The sequence below is a fragment of the Typopeltis vanoorti genome, chromosome 17, assembly GCF_054136105.1.
Source record: "Typopeltis vanoorti isolate ZY-2024b chromosome 17, IOZ_Tvanoo_1.0, whole genome shotgun sequence".
NCBI lineage: Eukaryota > Metazoa > Arthropoda > Arachnida > Uropygi > Thelyphonidae > Typopeltis > Typopeltis vanoorti.
The window spans coordinates 76,689,098-76,716,207 of record NC_143565.1 but is presented as its reverse complement, the minus strand read 5'-3'; the positions used below and the strand labels follow the sequence as shown (position 1 = coordinate 76,716,207).

The window sequence follows — 27,110 nt, the reverse complement described above, 5'->3', positions numbered from 1 at the left end:
AAAGCCATGTTGTACCATCAATTTTGAGCAGCTTTCAGATGTGAACTGTAGACTAAAATACAACATTATTCAACAAAAAATGAGTTTGAGAACAGGAACCACACTTAGGAGATTCAGTGGCCAGCCCTAAAGGAAACTCTGATGTTTTGAGGTTGTCTGCAAGGATAGAAAAATCAGAACTCCATGGTGGACACAGGAAGTTAAAGAGGCAGTGAAGGAAAAGAAGAAAGCATATCAAATGTTCCTGGAAAATAAGTTAGCTTGTGCTCTTAGAAAATACAGAGACAAATGTAAGAAAGCTAAACACTGTATAAAACTAGTTAAACAAAAGTCATAGGAAGACTTTGGTAAGAACATAGAAAATAAATATCAAGAAGATGGCAAGATATTCTGGAGGTTGTTGAAGAAGCTCAGAAATGGAGGAAAGAGTGTTGTAAAAGGAATTAGAGATCATAAAGGGGACCTGAAAACTGGAGAAAAAGATATCCTTCAAGTATGGAGTAATTATTTTGAAAAATTGCTAAATGAAACAAACAGTAATAACACAGTGGTAAAAAAAAACACTCAACAGGGATGCAGTCATGAATACATATCCATACTTGAAGTAGAAAAAGCTATCAAAAGCTTGAAATGTGTGGAAGGCAGCTGGAGTAGATGATATTCGACCAGAAATGCTCAAGTATGGAGGTATAAAAGTCTTACAGTGGCTGCACTGCATAGTTCAGCAGGCCTGGACAGAGGGATGAATTCTAGATGATTGGAGTAGAGCTCTCATAGTACCCATATATATAAAAAGGGAAATAAAACTGATTGTGAGAATTACAGAGGATTTTTCTACTGGGTGTTACTGGTAAGATTTACTCAGGTATACTTGAGAAGGATTGTGGGAAAAAAGCTTGGTGAAGAACAAGCTGGATTCAGGCCAAATAGAGACTGTAGGATCAGATCTTCACTTTACAACAAATAGTCGAGAAAGCAAGGGAATATAACAGAGATCTGTATTTAAGTTTTGTCGATTTGGAAAAGGCATATGACAAGGCACCAAGAGAGAAGCTATTCAATACGCTACAGTTATATGGTGGCAATGGGGCATTATATCAAGCAATACTTAGTTTTTATTTGAGTTGTCAGTCAGCAGTTAGAATTGAAGGAAGTACAGGAAGATGGTTTAATGTTAAATCTGGTGTGAGACAAGGATGTGCATTATCCCCTCTGTTATTCATTATCTATATGGATCACATTATGAAGGAAAGTGGTATTAAACCTGATATTAAAATTGGAGATGTTAATCCCAGCTCTTTGCTTTATGCAGATGATGTTATATTTCTAAATAAATCCACTACAAGTCTGCAAGATTCCCTGACTAAATTGAATAATTGTTGTAATAGATATGGTATGAAGGTCAGCAATAACAAGACAAAGACAATGAAAATAGGCAGAAGCATTGAAAATATCAACTGCATTGTGGGAGAACCTATAGAATTAGTCAAATAAACAAGAAAAATATTTCAGTTACTTAGGCACGATTTTTAGTGAAGATGGTAAATTAAATATGGAAATAGACAACAGAATCAACAAAGCTGGTATGGTAGGAAGTCAAATGAATATATTTATGTGGAATAAGAGAGAAATTAGTCAAAACACTAAATTAGCTGTATACAAGACTGTGTTCAAACCAATTTTAACTTATGGATCTGAGAGCTGGGTCAGAAGTAAAACACTTGACCAAAAACTAGAGACCGCAGATATCAGATTCCTGAGAAAGATTAGGGGCATGAACAGGTGGCATCAATGGCAATATCATATTAAAAACAAGGATATTAGGAAAGAACTTGACATTGTCAGCATCCAGGAATGTGTCAGCAGAGCTAATCTCAGGTGGTGTGGTCACTTAAACAGAATGGGCGAGGAAAGATTATGAAAACAAGTGTTCTCTGCTAGGTCGGCAGGAAAAAGACCACGATATAGGTGGATTGATACAGTAAAAAAGTGCCTTAGAAGATAGAAAGGTTCCACACCTTTTATATTCTTGCTTATTTTTATTACCTGTAGAGTTTTTGCAAGACTATTGATTCTCTTGTATTTATATAATTTTTAGACAGAATATGGCTGAGATTTGTTCTTGATTTCTCTTTGCTGTGTTGTTAGTTACATTGTATGTTTTGTATCTTAAAATTTTTAATCATTCTTGTCTTTGCAGGTGAGATGTGGCAGAGGCATCTTACAGTGTTTGTGTGTAAAACATACATCATTCAATTCTGCAGTTGTGTAATATAGTTTCTAAGTTCTGATAGTAAGCAGTAATAAAAGTCATTCTTTCTCTTTTTATTTTTTTGTAAAAAAGCAGGAAACACTGATATGATTTTTTCAATATACACAGAATGTTACTATTACCACTTTGGATACATAGCATCTGTGAAGCTATCACAGTCAAAGATTTGGTTTATACAGCATACACTAAAATTTCTCTTTAAACTTTACAGCTAAGAGATGCATTATATCATAAACATATTAACATTAAATGCATTATACATAGAGCATGTACACAATTTTACAAACTCATTGCAATCTTGAAGGTGTAAATAAATGTGTGGGGATTAATGCTATATGCATTTCCAAATGAGCAGACATAACCTCTTCTGTACAATTTTGGTCAAATTATAAATACTATATTCTGAATAAGATTGCATTTTTTTATCAAGAAAAGTTTGATTTGAAATATCAGAATTGCATTTATACCCGTGATTTACTATTTTTTATACAAATATTGTGGATGTTACTGACCTTGAATGAAATTTAATATGTTCAAGGTCCTCAATCCAATACTGTTAAAGGTAAGAAAATTTATGAGAAAATTACTTCATAAAACATTCTTTATATTTTCCTTAAAAGCAGCTTTTACATACTGGAAATGTACATATAAGCAGGCCATGTGTTTTGAAATGTCAACAGAACACGTGAAATTCCTAAAACAACCACTAGAAAACATTGTGCAGTCAATGCAAAATATGGAAATATACAAATGAGTGCCTGCTTAATTATTAGAATATTCTAGACTTTGTATATAAAAAGGTTGCAGGCTGTTATGATCAGGCAGTGAAACAGTTTAAAACTGCAAATTGTATTAGGGTTTATTCCTCGCTAAAAAATTCTATGCCTTATGGCATCAAATCTCATTATTTAGTGACACAAATAGACATTTACATATATATTTTTTTAATGGATTCTTTCTTTTTCCTTAATGAATTAATAATTATTTCAAGCAACTATAACATCAGGACATGTTTAACTTAACATCAGGACAAATTCATAGTAAAAGCTTGTTAAATTTATATATCTGAATAAAAAAAAAATAGATCCTGTTTCAATCAAAAATTTATCATTAACATGAAATTGTCCAGATTCCAGCATATGTCATTAAATATTTTAAATTAATTTTACAATTAAATATGTGATTTCTCATTAAGTAAACTGAAGCTTTAAATAATTTTTTTCTCCTTTATTTAAAAAAAAATCAATTGTTATACAAATATTGCCATTTATATTAATATTATAATATAATATGGTATCTCCGTGGAGTCTGGAAACTCATCATGGGAGCCCCCAAACTAACTATTATAAGCACAAAACTTATCACCATAAAATTCATTTACTATCAAGGAACTCACAATTAATTCCAGCAATCCATTCCACCCATTCACCACTCTCCATGCAAAAAATCTGGTCCACACACCTCTACTACTAACCACTCTCTTACACAACTTCCACAGATGGCCTCTAGTTCTCTGACTATTAGTCATATTTTGAAAATTTTCCTTTGCATCAATTTTATAAATCCCCTTTAATATCTTAAAAGTTTCTGTCATATCCCCTCTTTTCTGCTTATCAACTAAACTAAATTTGTAACCCACAGACCTTCAACCTATCTTCATAGGGAGCATTCCATAGACCTGTTCCAAGGCAATGATATATCATTGCCTCAAATGTCCCCCCTCCCACCACTAAGACTCAAATGCACATTTGTAAAATTAATGTGTTCCATCATTGTTAAAAATCTAAAATCTAAATACTTTAAGAGAACCAACATGATACTTTCATAAGTTAATGATGAAGAGATGATAATAGACTCTGCTGTGATAAAGTTATAGTATAGATATTTTCTTCCTTTATTTCTCTTATTGTAATGTAAACAGAACTAATACATCAAATGCACATATATAATGCTATACATTATGTCCGTAAAGATATGTGCATTGCATTATATCATTGGTTTAATCCTTTATTCAAGTGTAAGCAAACAAAGTTGTGTGCGAGGTCACGTCACAACTGGGCTACTTGTATATTATTATTATTACATAACACCTCCAGGAAATCCAAAGACTTATTGAGGGAGGACACTTGCTCTACAACTCTCCATCTCCATCATTCCACTAACCGCAACTATCTTCATCATCTACACCAGCGCCATTTACTGCCGACCACCACCACCACTATTTTCACAGACAATTGCAAACATCCATGCCCACGGCAGGATTCAAACCTGCAGCCTTTTTGCTGGAGAGCAGATATGCTAACCACTCGGCCAACCAGGCCAGCAATGTAGAGGCTAATGATTTCACATCAATTGCCTTAGTATCCCATAATGCAATGCACATATCCTTACAGATATAATGCATAGCATTATACATGTCTGTAAGTATGTGAAGTCATTAGCCTCTATATACAAGTAGTCCAGTCACAAAGTGACTTCATGCGCAAACTTTGTTTGGATAAAGCATTAAACCAAGTGAAAAAATTTTAAATATCTATCTCTAATCCAGAGTATTTTAGTAATAAGGTGTGACACCTTTTGACTACTTGTATATGGAAATATGACTTCTGCATTACTTCAACCTTGGTATTACTTCTGGGTCTGGCTCCCTCACCACTGGGAGCCAAACCGAGAAGTGTCGAAACCAGTGTGGGTGGTGGCCCTTCTCATAATGCATAACATTATACATGTACGTAAGGATATGTGCATTGCATTATGGGATACTAAGGCAATTGATGTGAAGTCATTACACTCTATATACAAGTAGCCAAGTCATGCAGTGACTTCACGTGCAAACTTTGGATAACATATTAAACCAAGAATATATTTTAGTATTGGTCTTTGTTGAAAATTTTTTCACTTGGTTATACTATAAAATAAAGATGCATCTTTAATTTATAGTATAACCAAGTGAAAAAATTTTCAACATCTTGAAAAATAATATATATTTTATCCTTGTCATTTTGGTTTAGTTTTTGAATATGAATACTTATATTAAACATTATCAACAACTTGCCTTTTTTTTTGTTTTAATATTTCAATATGGAACTATAAAATATTTTAATTCCTTAATTATTTAATATTAAAAATTAAATAATACATCTAATAACATCCATATTTCTGATATGTATGTGCATAGCAGTAACTAAATACTGAAAATAGCTCTATTTCAGCAAGATGTTTGAAAATGAAACATTATAAATCAAATTCAGAAGAACTGGAATGATACATTTAGAATGCTTAGTTATCAATTATATATCAAGTTCAATAATCTAATGTAATGAGCTCGTTTCAGTTCTAAAGAAGAAATATATATCTATATATAGATTTTTTTGATTTTATACCACATGTATATGCATTATTAATTTTTAATATGAATCCTATGCATGAAAGGTTGCAAACCTGTTGTGCATTAACAATGGGAGTGAGCAAAGTATTATATAATCCCAAAACTATGCTCTAGGTCAAATACGGTACTATTTTTCAAACCACTTCATGCATTCAATAAGCAAGATCCATGTGGAGGGTTCACACAAGACAATGCAAATCATCTACCTAAAGCCATCCAAACATCCATGCAACAAACTACCTATAGGTTGGAGAGAGATGATGCTATCTATTTGGCTAAGTCTGGCAATTCATGTATGCAAAAATTGTATGTATGTCCCCTGATGAGAAAGAAAAGGAGATGCACACGATTTTTATTACTTTGAGATAGAACTATCAAAGGAACACTAACTATATCTTTTCATACAGCTTTTATTAATATTTGATATTGCATAATAAGTAACTTTGTGGCATGGCTTCTGATATCATAATGCTAGACTGCCAGAAGAAAGATCATTTAGGTTTGATTCTAAACAACTGACTAGAGGAACTTTTTCTAAGCACAGTTACAGCTGGTTCCAAGTTAGACGATCTCTGGTAGCAAGTAGTTTTTTCCTCTTGGAAACTTGGGTTATTAATCCTAAATCTCAGAAACACCACATAGCACTCACACCATTTTGGATTAGTGTCAGGGTTTAGGATCACAGGATGGTAGCATTTGATGCCACGTTTGCCCAGATGCCTACCAGTTTTCAAAAGTTAGAGCTAAAAGAACTCTGCCTATTCCCTTTCTGGAAAAGGGTGATTTTTTTATTTTTGAATAACAACATAAGTCATCCTAGAAGCCATATTTGAGAGCATTCTCATGCCAGGCTGGCTGGCCAACCAAGCCAACATTTTTAAGTTTGAATCCAACCACAGGTATATGTTTCTGGATTTCTTTAGGCAGTATATGGATTTTATAACTCAGTGTGAGACAATACCTTGCTTACTAGAAGCCTGAAGTGATTTGAAAAAGTTCCATGGTCTCTAGAGTAGGGTTCCAGTTATGTGGACCCGTTGTAGACCTCACTGGTAGGTCTACAACCTCTCATGGGTGGAATTTACATAAAAAGAATAATAATAAAATATTCCTTACTGAAAATGCATTTGATATTAGAGATGCAAGCAACCATGTGTTATGCTTTGCAGTATTGCTATTTGCTTTAAAAATAAACTCCTTGTAAGGCTACCTATTGCCAGGGAAATTTTTTTTTAAAATTTTACAATGTTTGTTATATTAACAACAAAAAAAAAAATGTGACAGTGTTCTATGTTAAATAGGTTTAATTCATTTATTTTTTTACTCTTTGTGAAATATTACACTTCATAACAATCTTCATACCTGAAACAGCTTTAAAAAAAAATTTAAATAATGAAGTTCTATATTAGCAAATTTTCTGACAGTTCATGTGTAAGAGTTTTTCTCCTGAAAAAATCGCTACAACAGGCCACTAACTAAATAAAGTCAATCATTTTTGACAAAAATATCATTTACAAAAAAAAGTTCTTTCTTGCAGGACCACATGCACTAAATGGTATAAGAAAGTTAACAGGTAGTGAAATATATATATATGTAGCCTAGTATTCAACTATCAACAGACATTGCAGTAAGGAAGAAGCATTTACTACATAATATAAATTACTGCTATTAAAACTATCCTAATAAAACACTCATTGGTGACCTGTGTAAGAGGCAGGAGAAGGAAGGGGATATATGGAGTGATTTTCCTAAGGAAGAAACGCTTCTTAAAACTCTCTCTCTCTTTTTTTTTTTTTTTTTGGGTACTGTTTTCTGCCAATATGTTATCCTAGTAACAAAAAATTCAGCATAATGAATAATGACATCCATCATGATCTTATAAGCATAATTGTTAAAAGGGAAGGAATCATAGCATACATAATGAAATAAGTTTAATTTTTAATACTAGTTTATATACTGTGTGTGTGTGTGTGTGTGTGTGTGTGTGTGTGTGTGTGTGTGTGTGTGTGTGTGTGTGTGTGTAATTCAATAGTTCATGTTTTTCATACACTAAAACAATCCAAGTTCTGTTCTTAACTGCAGATCCCCTAATATTTCTACAATATATGTAATTTTCCCTCCCTAACTAAAACCCTGGAAATTTTCTGAAATCTGCAAGACTTTTTATTCCTGGATTAGTTAATTTTTGTTAATCCAATTTTATTTTTTTTCTCAGAAGGAATAAATACTCTGAGAATGAATTATACAAGGCAAGTAAAATGTCAAACACTGAATCCAAAATGAGTTCTCTTAATAGTTAACTAAAAATGCTTTTTATATTTCTGCATGTGCAATATATTCCTAGTTTCAAGAAAAAGCAATTTGCATTTAGTATGCAGAATCCTTTTTTATATGAACATTAAAAAAAGCTATAATGCGACCTGACTTGCATCTTCTATTTCAAAAATAGTAGAACAGAATAATGTTTTAATATTTAAATTTCAACATTGTAATATTCTAAAAACAAACCATTTCTCATTCATTGAACATTAAACATCATTTGTACAGTGACTTCAAAATACAAAATAAAAATGTCACTGTAAAAATGATTTTCAATATTAATTTTAATTATTTTGTATACTTTAAATGAAAAAAAAAACATGTAATTCCAAGAAGTACAGAAGGTAAGTTTTTATTTCTGTGAAATCTATAGTAATTTTATTAGCCCTATATATTAGAAGTATAGATTTTGGAGATTTCTTGCTGATTAGATGTCATACTTTTTTTTCCAAGGCACCAATTTGAAAACTAATTCTGCACATTTAATTCCCTTCTAAAAGATATAATTTTCATTATAAGAAGTCATTTTATGGACAATGCATGAATACGTTGTTATACAGTAAATCGCATGTTATCTTGTCACCAAGTAGCTATGCAATACCTGCTTCATATGACAAACTTATCATTTTCAAGGATGGTCACCTGATAATGAACTAGCAGTTGTAACTGTCCATCATCATTAGTGTGACCAGTCACAGACATGACAATGATATCTAATACTTATGAGCTAGATATCACTGTTTATTATCCTCTGCTTTGTGAAAGGATAATAAACTAAATGATGACAACTAACATTTAAAAATATGCTTATCCCATCAGAACCTAACCCAAATCTCTATTAAACTACAGAAATAATAAAATGATGAAGTTCTAACAACACATTTTATATAATTAATTCATACTGACCTATAAAAAATGTTAATGATCTAGTCAAATAAAATGACAAAAGAGAAAAAATTGCAGCTTAATTTCAACTTCTCAGTGTAATACATTTGCAATGACTCATTAAATGATCTCATCTATTATTGGTAATGACTTCTTATACTGGCAGTTCATATGTTGTTCTGAACCATGAATAGATTGAACGTGACTGAGCCACAATTGTTATGTTTTTAGCAAGCTACACCAGCAGACAGCAGTTGCTTGACTGACTAACACTAGCCGATACAAATCACTTCTTTTTTTTTTTTTTTTTTTTTTTTAATGATTTATCCATGAAAGCTTGTAAACTAAACTTACAGATATGTTAGCATTATGGGTAGATTAAGGAAGTGGATTGTCTGGAAATGGTTCTCTAGAAAAGAGGAATTCCAGATTATCCAATCCCAAACCTACAATACTTTTCAAGCTACTTCAGGTCTCCAGTAAGCAGGTAGTCATCTTACACTAGAAAATAAAATCATCTACTAACAAGCATATGTCCACAGCTTACTAGGATGGAGGATGTCATCCATTTAGTCAGCCATGCCAGAAATTGTCAGGTTTAAGCTATAATTCTTTGTACTCAGAGTTTAGTTTTTCTAGAGTATTTAAAATTAAGTGCTTATTCTCAGGCATATATGAAGGCTTATAGAAATGGTATGTACTTATAATTATCAAACAGTTTAATAATCCAACATTTCATCACTGTTATAGTAATATCATCAGAGAATTAACATATTAAAAAGGAAGCATGCCATGAGTATATGAAAGAAAGTAAAGGAAGCAATCCTATACATATGTATATTCTGGTTATTAAGCTTTCCTTCTCATTTTCTCCCAAATTTCATAGTAAACTAATCATGATTACGTTACTAATTATGACCTCTATATTTTTCACTTAGCCTTTGTGCTTTATCTTAATGGAATACTTTCCCTTTCCTAGAATGTTATACATTCTAGGGAAGGGAAAGGAGATTACTTATGTCATAAGTGAGGTCTTTAAATTGTGGTTATTTATTTATTAATTATGTAATAAATAAGTGCACTCCTAAATAAAGTTCAGCTCCTTGAAGGGACTATATAAGCTTGATCAGAGCAGGATTTTACAAACATCTGTACTTTTATGCAGGATTCAAATCCCACAGCCTTTGTGTTAATATAGGTAGTGACTTTTATCAAAGTCACTACCTGTATTAACTTGATTATTTCTATTAATTGAATGTAAGGAATGTGATGGAGGTATACTATAGTTATTTTCTTGTTGGTGAGCTATTTATACTTACTATTTTGGTTATTTAATCTGTTAATTATAACCATTTTTAAAGAATGTTTCTTCCAGAGTTTTGAGTTCACTTTTAGTGAACTCATAAGATGACTATGATACTCGTATGTGATAGGCACTAGTCAACTTTTTCTGTAATGAATTTCAGAAAAATGTTGGAGGTTTAAATTTGGAAGAAAACTATTAAGTGCTCTGAAGCCACAAAGTAAACATGTCACTTATGCAGTATAGTCAGATTGCAAACAAGAAACATTCCATTTGCTTATAAAATGTTCCTTGCCAAACAAAATCACGACTTAAAAAATATATATTCAAAAAGAATCCTAGGATTATTTTTTTTTCTTAATAAAAAATATCTTTCAGGGATTCATAAACAATGAAAGATTACTCTGAGAAAATATTTTCAACATTTCTGGGAAAGTAAATTTAAGTTAAGATAAAAGTTCATCTGCAGATTTCTTGAGTGTGTGTTAGTGAGATGAAGAATAAATTATTTCAGCTGATATCTTTTTTTAATTTTCTCAACTTTAGGATCTATTGTGGTTTGGCATATTGCCATATGCTTGATGTCTTAAATATGACTCCACTCAGTCAACCTTTTTTTTTTTTTTTTTTTTTTTTTTTCAGGCACAAAATATTTTGTGTTCTATTGGTCTTCCTTTCACGACCAAAGTTTTGGATTACTGCACATATCATGAATATATATGTATACTCCAGATGATGACTTTAACATGAAGGTTGAAGCATCTGGAAATTAAAGTAATTATTCCTAACATGACTGAAGTCTCCATAATTTATCAAAATGCAATGTATATCCTGCAATTTGTTTTTAAATATGCAGCATGTGTTGAAAGAACTACTTAAGAGTATAATGCATTAAAATGAAGAACTGCAAATAACTGATCTATGCAATGTTACACTTGTCTACCAATGAGCATCCCATACAAAGATGTTTACATCACTGATAATGAGAGGATAAATTTCAACCATGAATGAAATCACATCATGATATATGCATTACCTGACAGTTTAATGACATATTAAGTGGGCAAAACCTCAAATATACTTGATGAACGAATCTATCCAAGTAATGAAATAATATGCAATTTTTTTTTTCCCCTAATGCATGCCTCATATTACTATGTAATAGATATAAATAGCTGTTTCAATGTGCAATGTCTAGTAGGTGGCACTAAAAGGAAGCCACACTTCTTAGTATTACTATGCCACTTGTTTGTTATAAACATATTTTAAAGTATGATGTGAACAAAAGGCAACTAATGTCCAACAATTCGTAAATAAGCTACCCATATAATTACTAGAAAGAACCTGAAAAATCATTAATACATCATGATCCAGTCTGCATGACTAACTACTTCATCACTAATAAAATATATATATATATATCTAATGCAAATACATAAGGGAGGAAAAAAATCCAAAAATAAACATCAGAGAACATTGAACAACTAGTATAATATCACAGAAGGGAGAACAAGATTTAACCAAACAGTTTCATATATATCTGTATTCATATTCTTGAACAGGATCCTGTGACTGTTTTTCTTCTATTAAGACTAACAAGATGTGTCTATATACTTCTACCCTTAAAATAACAGAAAATGGGCCACACGTTAAGAATTTCTCTCTAAATGACTCAGATGTACATGAATTCCAATGACTAAACAACATGAGTGACTTTTATAATTGCAGTTACATTAAAGAGTTATACACAACTCACTTTCTATGACATTATGGACTTAAAAACTCATATACTACAATATATTTCTTTTCAAATATCCTTAGTAAATGAATGCTATGCTCTCTCTGTCTCTCTCTAACAAGACTAGTTAATTTTCTGCTACAAGGCAGACTTCATTTCAAATTAAGACAGCTAGCTGAAAATGCTGTTTTCAAACTAAACACAATCTCACACAATACAGGATGGCAGAAACATCTGCCATCTCTTTTTCATTTTTAATGTAAGTCTCAAATTCATAATACTATGTTTTCTGCAAATTATTTCCATGATGAATGCATTATGAAATAATTTAAAACAAAGTTCAAAACACTACTTTATCTTGATTTTATGAAGCTTGAGCTTGAATCCCAAAAGTTCTGTAAGGACTGCAGAAAATGCAGATAGGACAACAACTTTTGTAATGTTATAAAGATAAGGATTGGCACAGAGTCCAGATATCTTGAATGGGCTTTCTAATTCCTATATTAGGGGGAAAAAAAGTATAAGAAATTATATACTATTTTAGATCAATGATAGCCAAAAAGGTTAAAAAAGCATTTATGGAGAAAGTTTATTTACAATACAGTAGTAATCTCTATATTTTGTTAATAAAAAAAAAATTATTCTGTTTACATTAATGCTGTATTGATAAATATTTAATTTCAATCATATTCTATCATAATCAAATTCCTGATATGTACACTCAGGGGATGTACATACCATCCTAATATATACACCCACCCAGAGATATCTAAACAGATATCTCTTTGTTTATTTAACCCTGTGTTTGTTCTTGTCAATGGATGGAATGAAAATAAAGCATTTTATCTCAAGCAGGTTTGTGTGTTTCTTCTAAATGGCATTCTTATAGCATGTATATTACAGAATACCGATGACAAGAAGAAAACTATTATTCAGACGAGGAAGAGATGTGAATTCATATAATGAAGAAGACTGTGTTTAGAAAACTGTAAGGCAAACAGTCTGTTTTAAAGCATTTTCTCTTCATGTTTAAACTCTCTGGAGTGGGTAAATATTCCTGAGAATTACCATATTTTTCGTTGTATAAGAGAATACTTTTTTCTAAACTTTTTAGTCCAAAAATTGGAGGGTTATCTTATACATGGGAGGTGGGGGGGGGGGTAATAACTGGTTGAGAGACCTGCGGTTGCCATGGCAAAACTGCCAGTACCTTGTCTCCACGAACAGGCTTCTGTCAATCACTGGCCTTCGTTAACTCTGTCAATTGATGTCATTAATGGCTGATTCTGGATAAACAATCAGAACTCTGAAAGCATTCATATGCCTGCAACTCGTTTACAGAGTAATTTAATGCATTAACAATATTTTGAGCAGTAGCCCATAAAAATGTCTGCAAATAAAAAACGATTGTCATATTCTTCAAAATTCAAGTCAAAAGTCACCAATTTCACAAAAGAACATGGAAATAAAGCTTCAGAGAGACAGTTTGATCCTCCCACTGAGTGTATAATTAGACATTAGAGATATTTAAAATATTGATTTCTTAATTTTAGGTTCAAAAAAGTAGGGTTCGTCTTATACATGGAAAAATACGGTATTTTACTGAAGTACATCCTACAGAGGTAGGATGAATTTCTATATTTGTAAAGTGTGTTAATTTTAAGCTAGAGCAAGAGATTCCTGATTGTATTAAAAGGCTACAGTTGATTTAATCCTAGAGAGGATTACTAAAGGCATCTGTTTCCTTTGTTTGTTGCTTACTGACAGTAGTTGTTTAAATCCATGAGAAAATTAGTAAAGGAATTTGTGTCTTCTGTTTTGTTTGTTGTTGCATATTTTTAAATTCCTGAATTAATGTGGGTGAGTGTGAGAGAGTAGTTGTATCTTACAATTTTTTTTAATGTAAATAATTATGTTTGTTTAGTTATTTAATTAAACATTGTTTCTCTTGTATTACAATTTTCATTGTGTTATTTTAGAGATAAAGATAAGTAAATGTAATATGTGAGTTTTATTAGTTTGGGGAAAACTAGAATTGTTTTCAAGGTAGATGAATATATATTGAAAAGAAACTAGAAATACTAACGGTAAATCATACATACTCATGGTATGAATGAACATAGCCTGTAAGTTTAACCTATGTGGTTTTTTTTTTAATAGGTGAAGATAAATAAACACACACACACACACCCTATACAACATACATTTAAACAAAAAAGAAGCAGTAAACAGAATAGTTTCCTGATTTTCCACATTTAATAAAACCATCTTCCTGTACTTCAATTCTAACTACTGACTTAAACTCTAATATAGGTTAAGTATTGCTTGATATAATGTCCCATTTGCATCATATAACTGTGGTAATTGAAAGTTTTTCTCTTGGAACCTTATCTCATGCTTTTTCCAGATGTACAAAACTTAAAAACAGATCGTTGTTATATTCTCATGATTTCTCTTAAAATGGAAATCCAATCCTTACAACCTCTGTTTGGCCTGAATCCAGCTTGTTCATCTCCAAGCTTCCCTTCCCTAATTTTTCTTAGCCCTTTCTCAAGTATACTTGCATAAATCTTAACACTAAATAGGGAACTTCCTCTGTAATTCTCACATTGTTTTATTTCCCTTTTTGTAAATGAGAGCTCTATTCTAATCATCCAGAATTCGACCTTCTAACAAGGCCTTCTAAATTATGCAGTGCAGCTACTGTAAAACTTATATACCTCCATACTTGAGCATTTCTGGACAAACATGGTCATTTCTGGCCGGCCTTGTTGGCCAAGGGGTTAGCGTCTCTGCTCTCCAGCTAAAAGGGCGCGAGTTTGAATCCCGCTGTGAGCATGGATGTTTGTGATTGTCTGTGAAAATACTGGTGGTGGTGGTAGATGGCATTGGTGTGGATGATGCGGTTCATTGTAGTTGGTGGATTGAGTGGTGGAGACGGAGAGAGATGTGGAATTGGTGCCCTCCCTGGAGGTGTCATGTAATAATAATAATATCATCCACTCAGGTTATCTTTCCACATTTCAAGTTTTCGATAGTTTTTTCTTTTTTTTTCCTACTTCAAGTACTGATATGTATTCCTAATTGAATTCATTATTATATGATGGACTGACACACAACACACTCTTGGCAAGGACAATGTGCAAAATATTTTTTCATATCCCCACACCATACACAACCGCACTGAAAAAAAATATATGGCATAAGTTGGACACTTATTTGAATGCAGAAAGTTCGAAGATAACAGCAGTTTTCATAACTAAAAACAGACCGTGTGGTTGTCATGGTAATTCATCTTTGTTACTACATGAAAATTATTGTTTATAGGTATACACATAATATGTAAGAATTGCCTAAATGACTTTTTGCAAGAAACTAAATGGTGAAATTCTGGAATGTGATTAGCACACTGTCCTTTCTAAAATTGAATTCACAGAAAAAAAAAAAATTAATAATATAAAAACATAACTAATGTGTATGCAATATTCAAAATACAGGGATTTATATTGCTGTTTTATGTATTTAGTTTAAAAGATTATAAACAAATGCATTAGTGCAGTAAACTCTCAATGTAACGGACATAATTTGACATATAAATACAGATAATGTAATACGATGGTTAACTGGAAGCGATCGGCAGCTTTCATAAATTGCATCTTCAGATACATTTGTATATATTTGTGATATTTCATGTGTACTCTTAGTAGTTGGTGCTCGTGCATATGCTTTGGTAACACAGCGTCAGTAGCGTTGCTAGTAAAGTTGTGTTTAGGCTGTTGCTGGAGTAATTCTCAATTAAATCATTCTTAATATCAGTTAATATATCTGAGGTTAAAAGAAAATGAGTAAACTTGACGATAGCACAGAAACTTTAGTTAATAAGTAAGTTGGAAAGTGGTGCATCTGTTGCTTTTGTTTGTGAATTTTATGGGGTGAAAAAGCAAACAAACAGTTTCAGACATATGCAAAAATAAAGACAAACTTACTAAATTTTCAGTAACATATAGCGTTGAGAGATCCAAAAGTGGTTTCACTGTGGCGGATAAGAAATGTGAGAGTTGGCCAAGCATAAGAATTTAGAAGAAGTTTAAAAGTGTCGTTCAACAGTGATCTAGTGGAGTTGTTGTTTGTGGTGTTGAACTAAAGTCGGCTGCTGAAAAACTGGCACAACACATGGGCATAAGGTTCCAGGCAAGTGATGGGTGGCTTTGATGCTTTCGTAAATGCCATGGCATTAAAAAAACAGGCAAACATGTAGTGAAGTACTGAGCACCGATATTGAACAAGTCAAGCCCTTCAGAAAATACATCAATGAAGTCATTGAATCTGAGGGTCTTATTTTGTCTCAAGTTTACAATGCAGATGAGACCGGCCTGTTCTATCATGCTGTTCCCGAAAATACCCTTGCACACAAACATGAGAGTAGCACGCCTGGCCGCAAATTACACAAGGAGCACATTTCAGCCCTACTTTGTGCTAATGTCAATGGCATGCATCACCTCAAGCCGATGGTAGTCGGAAGAGCATGAAAGCCTCTCGCTTTGAAGAATGTTATGAACCAGTTGCCTGTCATCTATTCCAGCTCAAGGAATGCCTGGTTTACAAATGACATTTTTCCCAACTGGTTTTTCAATCATTTCATACCTGAAGTGCAAAACCACCTCTTCTTGGTAGTTAGAAAATCCCTCCTGAAGATGTAAAAGCTGTTTTACTTTTTGATAATGCATCAGCCCATCCTATTGCTGAGAAGTTGGTTAGTAGGAATGGAAGAATAAAATGTATCTTCCTTCATCCAAATACCACTTCTCTAATACAGCCTATTCCAGGGAGTCATTGTTGCCTGCAAGAGGTTTGTATAAGAAGTTTCTTGAAGAGGTTATTGTTGTCTGGAAGAACAAAAACAATCCCAAAGAAGATACAATAGGAGCCAGGACACTTCAAAATTTGCACATACAACATCGCATCAGCCATCTTCAATTTTGCTGCCACTTGGAAGGTGATAAAGACTGCAACATTGGCTAATGGCTGGACCAAGTTACTGAATGGGAGTGAACCAGAATACAATTTCAAAGGTTTTGAAACCTCTAATTTCTGTGACACTCTGATGGGAGCTGGTGATAATGTCAATGAGAATGATATTGGACAATGGCTAGACATCGACGAGGGTGACCCAGGCTACCAAATTCTCAGCCAGGAAGAGATTGCTGAAGATGTTCTACGAGGTGATCAGGAGGCTGACAACGAGGAAGAAGAAGAAGTTCCAACTGGTCTGAAACTATCGGTGGTTAGAGAACACACGGACAACATCACTCATTCATAGGCACATCTTCAGATCCAGAGGTGATTGCTTATTACATACATTTTTGGCAATTTTGATCATTAATTATTAAGAAACATTATAAAAGTGGAAAGCAACTGAAACTTGATGCTTTTTCCAAGCCCAATCTGCAGTAAAATGGTATTTACATAAAAATGTTCTCATTAAATATATTAATACTGTAGCACTGAAAGTGTTTTATTTTCAATACTATTTCTAAGATTCGCGATGTAACAGACATCCCTTAGCCCCTAACAGTCCATTAAATCGAGAATTTATTGTATCAAATAAAAAAAATAAATAAATAAAATATATATATAAAGGAATCGCGATACTTAAATTCTGTTCAAGCGCAAACATATTTCTTGATGAAAAGGAACTAGATAAATAATGAAAGTGTAAATCTTATAATAAACTATTACCTAATACATCAGCAATCGTCAAGATTAGAAATATGGAAACATTACCTATATAATGGGAATTGATATATGAAGGTGCTCTATTTTCATACCTGTTGCTCAGAGAGATAGCAGAAGAAACATTCAAGGGATTTCAGAATAGTCTTAACAGAAGTATATAAACTATATTACGTATGCAGAGAAATGCTGGATTAAGTAACAAATACATGAAAAAAAAATACCAATAAAGACTGATATGATATCTAATAACCTTGTTTATAAAGCAAGTGCAAAAATTCAACTACAGCCAAATACCCTAAGTGCATGGAGAGAGTAACAATTGGCGAAAAGATGAATAACAACAGAAAGGCAAAAAAATCTGCAAGAAGCAAAAGAACAGAAGCTGAAAATATTCAACCATTTTTAAAGGAAATCTGTATTCTGAGGAAGAATGTGAAAATGTTCTTCTAGAATGAATGTTTTTCAAATACACAGACTCTTTTACATGAGATGGGATTGCCTGTTGTTTCATATTACTAATCTTAAATATTTTAGAGATACTGTACAAAATATAACTAAAGTGGAATGAGAATTTATAAAATATCAGGCAGTTCATCTGGCACACATTTAGTCTGGCAATGTTGCAACATCTCCATCTCAAAACAGTTAGCCAAATCTTTAATTCTACTTACTGGCCACACTTTACCTTATATAAAAAATTATATTCATTTCAAATCTTTAATGTCACCTCCTTATTTACGAAAGTGATCTGAAAAGTTCTCGGCTTTTTTTTTTTTTTTTTTTCTAAGTTGGTACATCTATCATAAGCATCCATGTGAAATTGCAAGTCTCATTCTATCAAGCAGTTTGTTTTATGCAGCTGTCTGAAGCAAAAGTGTTGTCTGCATCCCTTGAAATGGATAAAACTGAGTATCGTGCAGTTTAACGCCAAAAGAAATTCATTCAAAGTTCATAAAAGTTTATGGGCACTCTTCTCCTTCGTTTTCGACAATTAAGAAATGGACTGCCGAATTTAAATGTGGCCTTACCAGCCTTGAAGATGATCCACGTGATGGACATCCAAAAAGTGTAACAACACCAGAAATCATTGATCAAGTGCACGATATGGTATTGGATGACCGACAAGTCAAAGTGCTTGAAATTTCTGAGACTATAGGCATTTCAAAAGGACGTGTAGGATATATTTTGCATGAAAAATTGCAAATGCAAAAGCTTTGCGCAAGATGGGTGCCACACCTGCTCACAGCAGATCAAAAACGCACTCACATGAAATTCTCTGAACAGTGCTTGGAGCATTTTAACAAGAATAAAACTGATTTTGTGCATCAATTTATTACTATGGATGAGACTTGGATTCGCCATTACACACCAGAATAAAAACAGCAGTCAAAACAGTGGACAGAAGCCTGTTGTTCAGTGCCAAAGAAGACAAAGTCGGTTCCATCAGCAGGAAAGGTCAAGGCATCAGTGTTTTGGGATGCTAAAGGCATTTTGTTTATTAATTATCTTGAAAAGGGTAAAACAATAACCAGGGAATATTATTCCGATCTTTTAACCAGACTAGATGAAAAAATTCTTGAGAAAAGACCCCAGGTAGAAGAAGAAAAAAGTCATCTTTCATCAGGACAATGCACCTGCACACAAAGGTGTTTTGGCTATGGGACAATTAAGGGATCTGCACTATGAATTGTTGAAACATCCACCTTATTCCCCAGATTTGGCTCTCTCTGACCTCTATCTCTTCCCAAAACTAAAAGTGTTTCTCGCTGCTCAGCAGCGTTTTTCTTCGAATCAAGAAGTCATTGCAGCTGTAGAGGGGTATTTTTTTTCAGATCTTATTGAGAACCACTACAGGGATGGGATAATGGCGGTGGAGCATCGCTGGAATAAATGTATTAGTCTGAGATTATGTTGAAAAATAAAAATAATTTTGAAATTATAAATCTGTTTTTCATTGTTAGACCAAGAACTTTTCAGACCACCCACATACCATCTCTGCTTTCTGACACTTTAAATTATTGAAAAATGCCTCCCCCCATTCCAACATTATTGATCTCTTTAATTTTGCCATCCATATTGGCTACTTTCTCTTGAAAGGATACTTTATTTAAACAAATAAGTACTTCCATGTGATCCCCCCTTCTCTGGCCAATTTCTATATGGAACATTTTGAAAAACATGCTCTTGATAATGTCATTCTCAAACCTTTTATTTAACTAAAATACACTTATATGTTCTCTATTTGGCCACAGGGCTCAGACACATTAGACTGTTTCCTCCTTCACCTCAACAGTCAGCACCCCAGAATCTAGTTCACTATTAGAAAAAGAAAATGACAACAGTCTGCTTTTTTAGATACTCTAATCACACGTCTTGTGGCACCTTTTCTTTCTCAGTTTACAGAACACCTACCCACACAGGTAGATACATAAATTTACTTTCTAATTATCCCCCTTTCTCAACAATATGGTATCATCAAAACCCTTGTCAATAGGGCTTCCAAACTGTTCTATCCAGGCTTACTTTATAACAGAATTCACCTTTATTTGCCAGACATTCCTGTCCGGTGGTTACAATCAATGCTTCCAAAAAGCTGGGTAATTTCTCCACAAAGCAAGAGCCGTTCGTAAACTGCGTGGTCCAAACACACAGCCAATCTTTAAAATTTCGATGCCAAAGTCTTTTGCAATCGTATTTAATTCTCATTGATTTTTTGGTGATTGATGATAAAAAGCATATAATTTATCCATAAATATTTCAAAATGATTTATTTCGTTAATGTTTTTTATAGAATCGTCTAATGCTAAGTGTAAACAATGAGTGCAATGACAAATCACAACGTTGGGAAATTATTGTAGAAGTTTGATTGCAACACCTGATTTATTTCCTAACATTACACTAGCTCCATAAGAACAAAATGCAATGAAATGATTTTTTATATAGTTATCAGAAAATCCATATGAATTTAAAGTAGCATGTATACATTCACGGTGGTATTTTCTAGTTCTACAAGATTATTAAACAAGGAGAACAAGGGGCTAGCAAATTTGAGAAAAATTTAACAAAGGGCTCATGCAAGCCCTTTATAGCTCACCACTGGTTACAATGCCAAAAAAAAAAAAAAAAAAAAAAAAAAATCTACAAATTATCTGTTTCTCCCATCCCTCTCAGACTACAGTAATGCTAATACTATTTCCTATATCTGGGGCACTTCAGAGAGCCAGAACTTTAAAGAAATCTTCTCTGCTCTCCTAATGACCCCCCCCCACCCTCTCTGTTCCAGGCATTTACAAGGTTCCTTGTTCTAGCAACATGTCATATTATGGTTAAACTGGGAAATTGCCAACATCTGCCTGGAAGAACACAAGAAATACATCTGCTATCATAACTATGATCTATCTGACCATGCTTTGTTTACCCTGTACAGAATAAAAAAAAACAGCCTAATCTAAATATATATGGTTATATTAAACTTCCAAAGATTTGTGAAATTTTAATTCTCAGGCCTCTCACCCAACAGTACCCATAGAGTGTGCTCCCTCATAGGACTTCAGGCTTAAAACAGTCTAATTTCTTCCACTTATTGTTTTATGTATGTGTCTCTTTGTGTGTGTTATTATGATTTTAATATTGCATTTCTGAAGATGTCTCTGTGAGAGAAAAATGAAATACTGAAATGATTAAACCTGCTGTTTAATTACTTTTCCTTGTGCTGTGTTAGTTCCATTAAATTCTATTATGAATGTTGCAACATTAGTTGATATTAATTATATTACAATTTACAATAATGCATGAAATAGAAATATGAGGTCTACCATGATCTTGATAAACATGATTTAGTGTTTCAATATTTATTTTATTTTATTTATTTATTTTTTTTTTGCCAACATTCCACTAAAAACTGGATGTGGATTTTCTGTTCTCAGATATCTGTCGTTCACTCGCTTGCTAACTACCTCTCTCTCTCACACTCACACACACACACACACACGAATCCAGAAGTTCTTAAATCACCTGAATAACCACCATTCAAAAATTGAATTCAAAGCAGAGTTAAGAAACCAATGGTCCTCTTTCTATTCTGGACATCAGACTTTCTCATTCTTCAAGACAGGTTGAAGATTACAGATATTTATATGCTCAACCCATCATTATTGACCCTCAAAACCAGGGATCATATCAACAATAGGAGCTCAAGCTAGCAGTCTCATGAAGAAGAAAAATCAAAAAACTGAAATTTCTTTTACCCATATTGCAAAAAATGGCCAGGATAAAAGAATTGTTACTAAACTTTTGTTCCATCAACAAACATATGATGAAATTGATAATGGTGAAATAAGAGGTTATGTTTCTCTCTCGTATATCAATCAAGTTAGCCAAATATCTCAAGAAACAGAAAATTCAAACCACATTTACACTTCTATGCAGGCTGAAGTACTCACATATTTAATGCCTTTGGTGTGAATGCAATATCACATGTTACAGACAAAAGAAAAATCCATAGAGTAGTGAATATAGGTGTATGTTAGATACATTACATATGGGAGATCTCAAATTAGGAAGTAATCACTAGTTAGTTTTGAGCAGGATACAAATGAATATCATAGTGAAAAGAAAAGGGTGCAGGAACTTTTTAAAATGAATAACAGTTGAGCAGCTTTTTGAGGTGAATTATAGACTCAAATACACATGTGGCTCAGCTCTGTAAATAAGATTAACATTCTTTGTTGTAGATCACCATGAAATATTTGTAGTAATAAAATTACTATATTCTTGTGAATACATTCATATAATAATAATTACAAATATACATATATTACTGAAGAAAATATTTGATGACAAGAATCAAACTGTTGGATACTCACTGGCAACTCTAAGGAAAGCACTGCCAGGGAAGTTGTCTACAAGGATAGAAAATAACTGCATAGTGAACTTAGTAAGTTAAAGAGATAGTCACGAATAAAGAGAAAGCATATTAAAAGTTGAGGAAGTATATCAGCATGTGCTCTAAAGAATACAGAGAAAAATATACGAAAGCAAAGCAATGACTAAAAGCTCCTGAGAAAACTTTGTTAAGAACATAGAAGCTAAATATCAAGATGGTAGCAAAATGTTCTAGAGGTTACTGAAAAAAAGTTTAGAAATGGAGGAAGGAGTGCTGTAAAAGGTATCATCTCTAATCAGAGATAATAAAGGTGGTATGAAAACTGACGATATTCAAGATGTCAGGAGTAATTATTTTGAAACATTACTGAATGAAACAAGAAGAGACAGTAAAGTAAATCTAACGGAGAGCCATCCTGCACAGCAATATGTCATCCACATATCTTTGCAACATAACACAGGCTTAGGAGAAATATCATAAAGGATATAATCTTCAAAATGGTCCATAAAGTAGTCAGCAAGTGCAGGAAAAAAGAGGACCCCCCCTCCATTGCTGTATCATCTATTGATATAATTTATCTTGAATACTATAATAGTTATAATGGATAACAAATCAAAAAGCTTGACAATGCCAGAAAGAAAATTTCGAGACAAAATCAATAGTATCTGTTAAAAAAATACTATTGAAGTCAAAAGAGTTCTTAATATGTGAGGCAGATTTCCTTGTGAAGTCGAATAGTAATGTTGACAGGTATTTAGAAACTTTATACCTGGAGCAGGCAATACAACTGATGACAGGTTTTAAAGGAAGGTCAGGTACAATAGTATCTCCTCCTATGGGAAATGTTACTGTATCACTCTAATAATGTTTAATTTTTTGTATACACACACATGCAGATTTTTTTTTTTTTTTCCATTATGAATTAGGAATTTTGATGACCAGTTTGTTCTCTCACTTGATCTGAATGGCATTTAAATTTTAAAGTTCTTCTGTCACTTGTTTTTTTACTGTGTTCCCATACTGTAGATGCCTTCAATATTAATGGGAAATTTTACACCTATTAAATATTTATCTGCATAATTCATCCATATCTAATTTTTGTAACTAATAATAATAATAATAGGAATTCATGTTTATATAACTTAAAATGTCCAGACAGTAAAGCAATGAAATTATTTATTTATTTTTGTGGATGAATGCCTATCTCTTTTGCCTGTCTTAACAAATCTTTCAGTTTACCTGTCTTTCAATAATTCTATAATAACTTCTGTTCTGCCAACTAAAATCAGTTGGATATAAATTTCCTCTGATTTTAATAGCACAAAGAAATCAGATAATTTTTCAGAAAATTACTAGTTTTGAAAATATAAGCTTAAAAGTCCAAGAATAAAATAAAGACTTATAATTTTAAACTTTTGATTAATTATGTTCATTCAAGATATGCTTATGAAAACTGAAACAGAGGAAAAATCACCTTTAGTAAGTCAGCAGCTAACTTCAGGACACTATTGGCTAAAAGAAGTTCATCTTTTTTGTGGGGTTTCAATTCCATGTGAAGGTAAAGATTAATCTAGTTGGAAGACAAGACAAGCATGATTTAATCATAAAAATGTAAAACAAAAAGAATTTTGTTTAATGCTTACTGCAGTCTTTTTTCAGTATATCTTCTTTAAAATAAATATTGAATAGAAAATTAAGGTTAATTCTTATTCAGTACTTGTGATAATTAATTAATGCAGCCTTTGTGTATTCTGTTTATATCTGTAATTTTCATAATTTCAACATTAAAAACTGTGTACATTAAGTAGCACATATCACAGTTTTTTAGATCTTCAACTCTTGCATACAGTGTTACGATGCTTCTATGACTTATGCATCAAAGATGCATCTAAAACACTTAATCATGGTAGAACCGTGGTAGAACAACAATTATGAGCCAAATTCCAAATAAGAACAAAACTTGAAATTAACTTTTTTTATTTATTTACGTTAAGGGATATTGCATCCCATATTGCTTCTTAGCCGAATAAGAAACTCAAAGAGTTTCATGCCGAATATAGAAACTATATAAAGTTCGCCGATTCCAAGTGTAAGCAAATACCTGGCTAGTGCAGCACCTGACCCATTTGGTAGTGCAAACTGAGGCAACTCATAGAAAGGATGGAGCAAGCTCTGATCACTACTCTTGGTATTTACCCATAATGTGAACTTAGCTCCTAGGAGCTGTATTACTGTTCTACATTATGAGAGAAGGTCACTACCCAGACCGGTTTCAACCTTTATTGAGGTCTCATCAGTGAGCTGCAATATCCTGGTATTTGCTTACGCTTGGAATCGCCAAACTTTATATAGTTTCTATATAAATTTCTATATAATTCTACATTACTAGGTTTTAGAAACATACTAGTTGTGCCTAGGTTACTAAGGACTGCATGCAGATCTTAAGTGCATTTTATGTAACCACTATATTTTACAATGAAAACAATAATCAAGATTTTCCAGAACTCATAGATTTCAAACTACCATTGCTGTTTATATCAAAATGGAATCAATCTATTGGGCAGCAAGAGGATGATATTAATATTAGATTATCTTAAATGAAAAGACATCAAAGTTCTCTTTAGAAGTTCACAGAGAATATGAAATAAGTAGAGACCACTTCCTTGAAAGAAATTTAAAACATTTGTTTATTTAAAATTAGATTATTAAATGACACAAATACAATGGCTATAAGAACATAATATAAAAATGATACTAAATACAGCAGCAAATGAAAGCTTAGGAAAGACCAAAAAATTCAATAAAAGGGAAAAACTGAAGATATGGGATGATACAATCGAAGAAATAATCAAAACCTCTCTGACACTTCAAGTTCCTTAGCAATGAGAGTTTTGCTCTCTTTAGGTTTCTGCCTAGTCTCTCACAAAAACCAACGAGTTTGAAACAGCTGTCAGACTAGTGAAACCTTATCAAAATGAAGCAATAGGAGGTGAATATACGGGCACTTTGAGCATTCGTCACTTCCTATAAGGTTTGGATAGGGCAACTCGTAGTATGGTGGTGATGTATTCCTGCAAGCTCTTTGGTCAGTTTCACACAAAAATTTTATAGTTTCTGTATTCAGCTTTGAAATGATGTGGATTTAATATCCACTTAATTTATATAATTTTGCATTGCCGATATGAAGCCTTTTGGCTCTTTATTTTAGTAAATAATTTACACATTGAAAAAGAGTTTGCTTAGGGAAAATACACCTCTCCGACGCTTCAAGTTCCTTAGTACTGAGAATTTTTGCTCTCTTAGGTTTTTGCCTAGTCTCTGACGAAAACCAATGAGTTTGAAACAGCTGTCGGACTGGTGAAACCTTATCAAAATGAACCAACAGGAGGCGAATATATGGGCGCTTTGAGTGTTCATCACTTCCTATAAGGTTCGGTCAGGCAACTTGTAGTATGGCGGCGGTGTATTCCCGCAAGCTCTCTGGTCAATTTTCGCACGAAACTTTTATAGTTTCTGTATTCAGCTTTGAAATTATGTTGGATTTAATATCCACTTAATTTATATAATTTTGCATCACCGAAATAAAGCCTTTTGGCTCTTTATTTTAGAAGATATAAATCTAAAAATTGTGAAATATCTAAAACTCTATATTTAAACCTTAGTTCAAAAACAAACCAGACTAAAAGTATACAATACAATCAGCCCTACCAGTCCTATTGTATTGAAGTGAAATCTGGATAATAAAACAAAAAGACAAACAAAGATTAATAACTCTATTCATCATGAAGGCTAGCTGATCTTGTACACGCGATACGTGTTTCACTCACGTTCGATACTATTTTATTTGTAATTATTCTAGTCAGTTTTTATTCTTGTCAGTTTTGCAGTTACGCATAATTGTGAGAGTGTTTAAACCTATATGTAAGTGCCCTGAAGAAGCCAACAGATAAGTGTGGTGAAACTAGTTGGTTCAGTTAATTAATAAAATTGATCAACACTTGATCGGTTAACCAAAATATTATTATTTACTAAAGATTAATAACAGCTGAAATGAAGTTTATAAGAAAAACTGCAAAGTATACGCTATTTGGATCACAAAATAAATGAGGAAATTATAGAATTAAATCAAGAATCAGTAACAGAAAAAAATTAAAAAAATATAAACATAAGTGGATGGAACATGTTGAAAGAATGAAAACAGAAAGATTACCAAAACAAGCTTTAAATTACAAACCATTAGGAAAACGAAAACCAGGATGCCCTCTTAAGAGATTAAATGATGACTTCTAAGACCAGAACAGGTCACTCTAAGCCTAAATCCTTGACAGGCATTACGATGATGATCAATCTATTAGTTGGTTTCTTAACTTTTTTTTTATGTTGTGCCCATACACAAGAGTTGGGTGTTCAACCTACAGTACATTAGTACCATGTTGGATAATGGGTTGGGGAAAGAGGAACTTGTTTACATTTGATTTAAACGACTGTAAATTGTATTCCTTGGGAAACACAGCAGGGGGAGAGGGGGAGGGACTGTTCCACAGTGCAGCAGTTGCAGGGATGGAAGAGGAAAAGAAACTTGTT

At 32.7% G+C, this 27,110-nt stretch overlaps 1 protein-coding gene across 5 annotated transcripts in view; it reads right to left on the bottom strand.

Moving 5' to 3' along the window:
• Positions 1–2,310: 2,310 nt before the first annotated feature.
• The window catches only part of phtf (putative homeodomain transcription factor), a 291,193-nt gene continuing 266,393 nt past the window's right edge, over positions 2,311–27,110 (bottom strand). For all 5 annotated transcript variants that reach the window (XM_090407495.1, XM_090407494.1, XM_090407497.1 and 2 more), the window contains 2 exons: positions 24,001–24,096; positions 2,311–12,403 (listed from right to left, as the gene is read on the bottom strand). In XM_090407495.1, the coding sequence (XP_090263621.1) occupies positions 12,254–12,403; positions 24,001–24,096 (246 nt within the window). In that variant the 3' untranslated portion in view covers positions 2,311–12,253. The remainder of the gene's footprint in view (positions 12,404–24,000; positions 24,097–27,110) is intronic.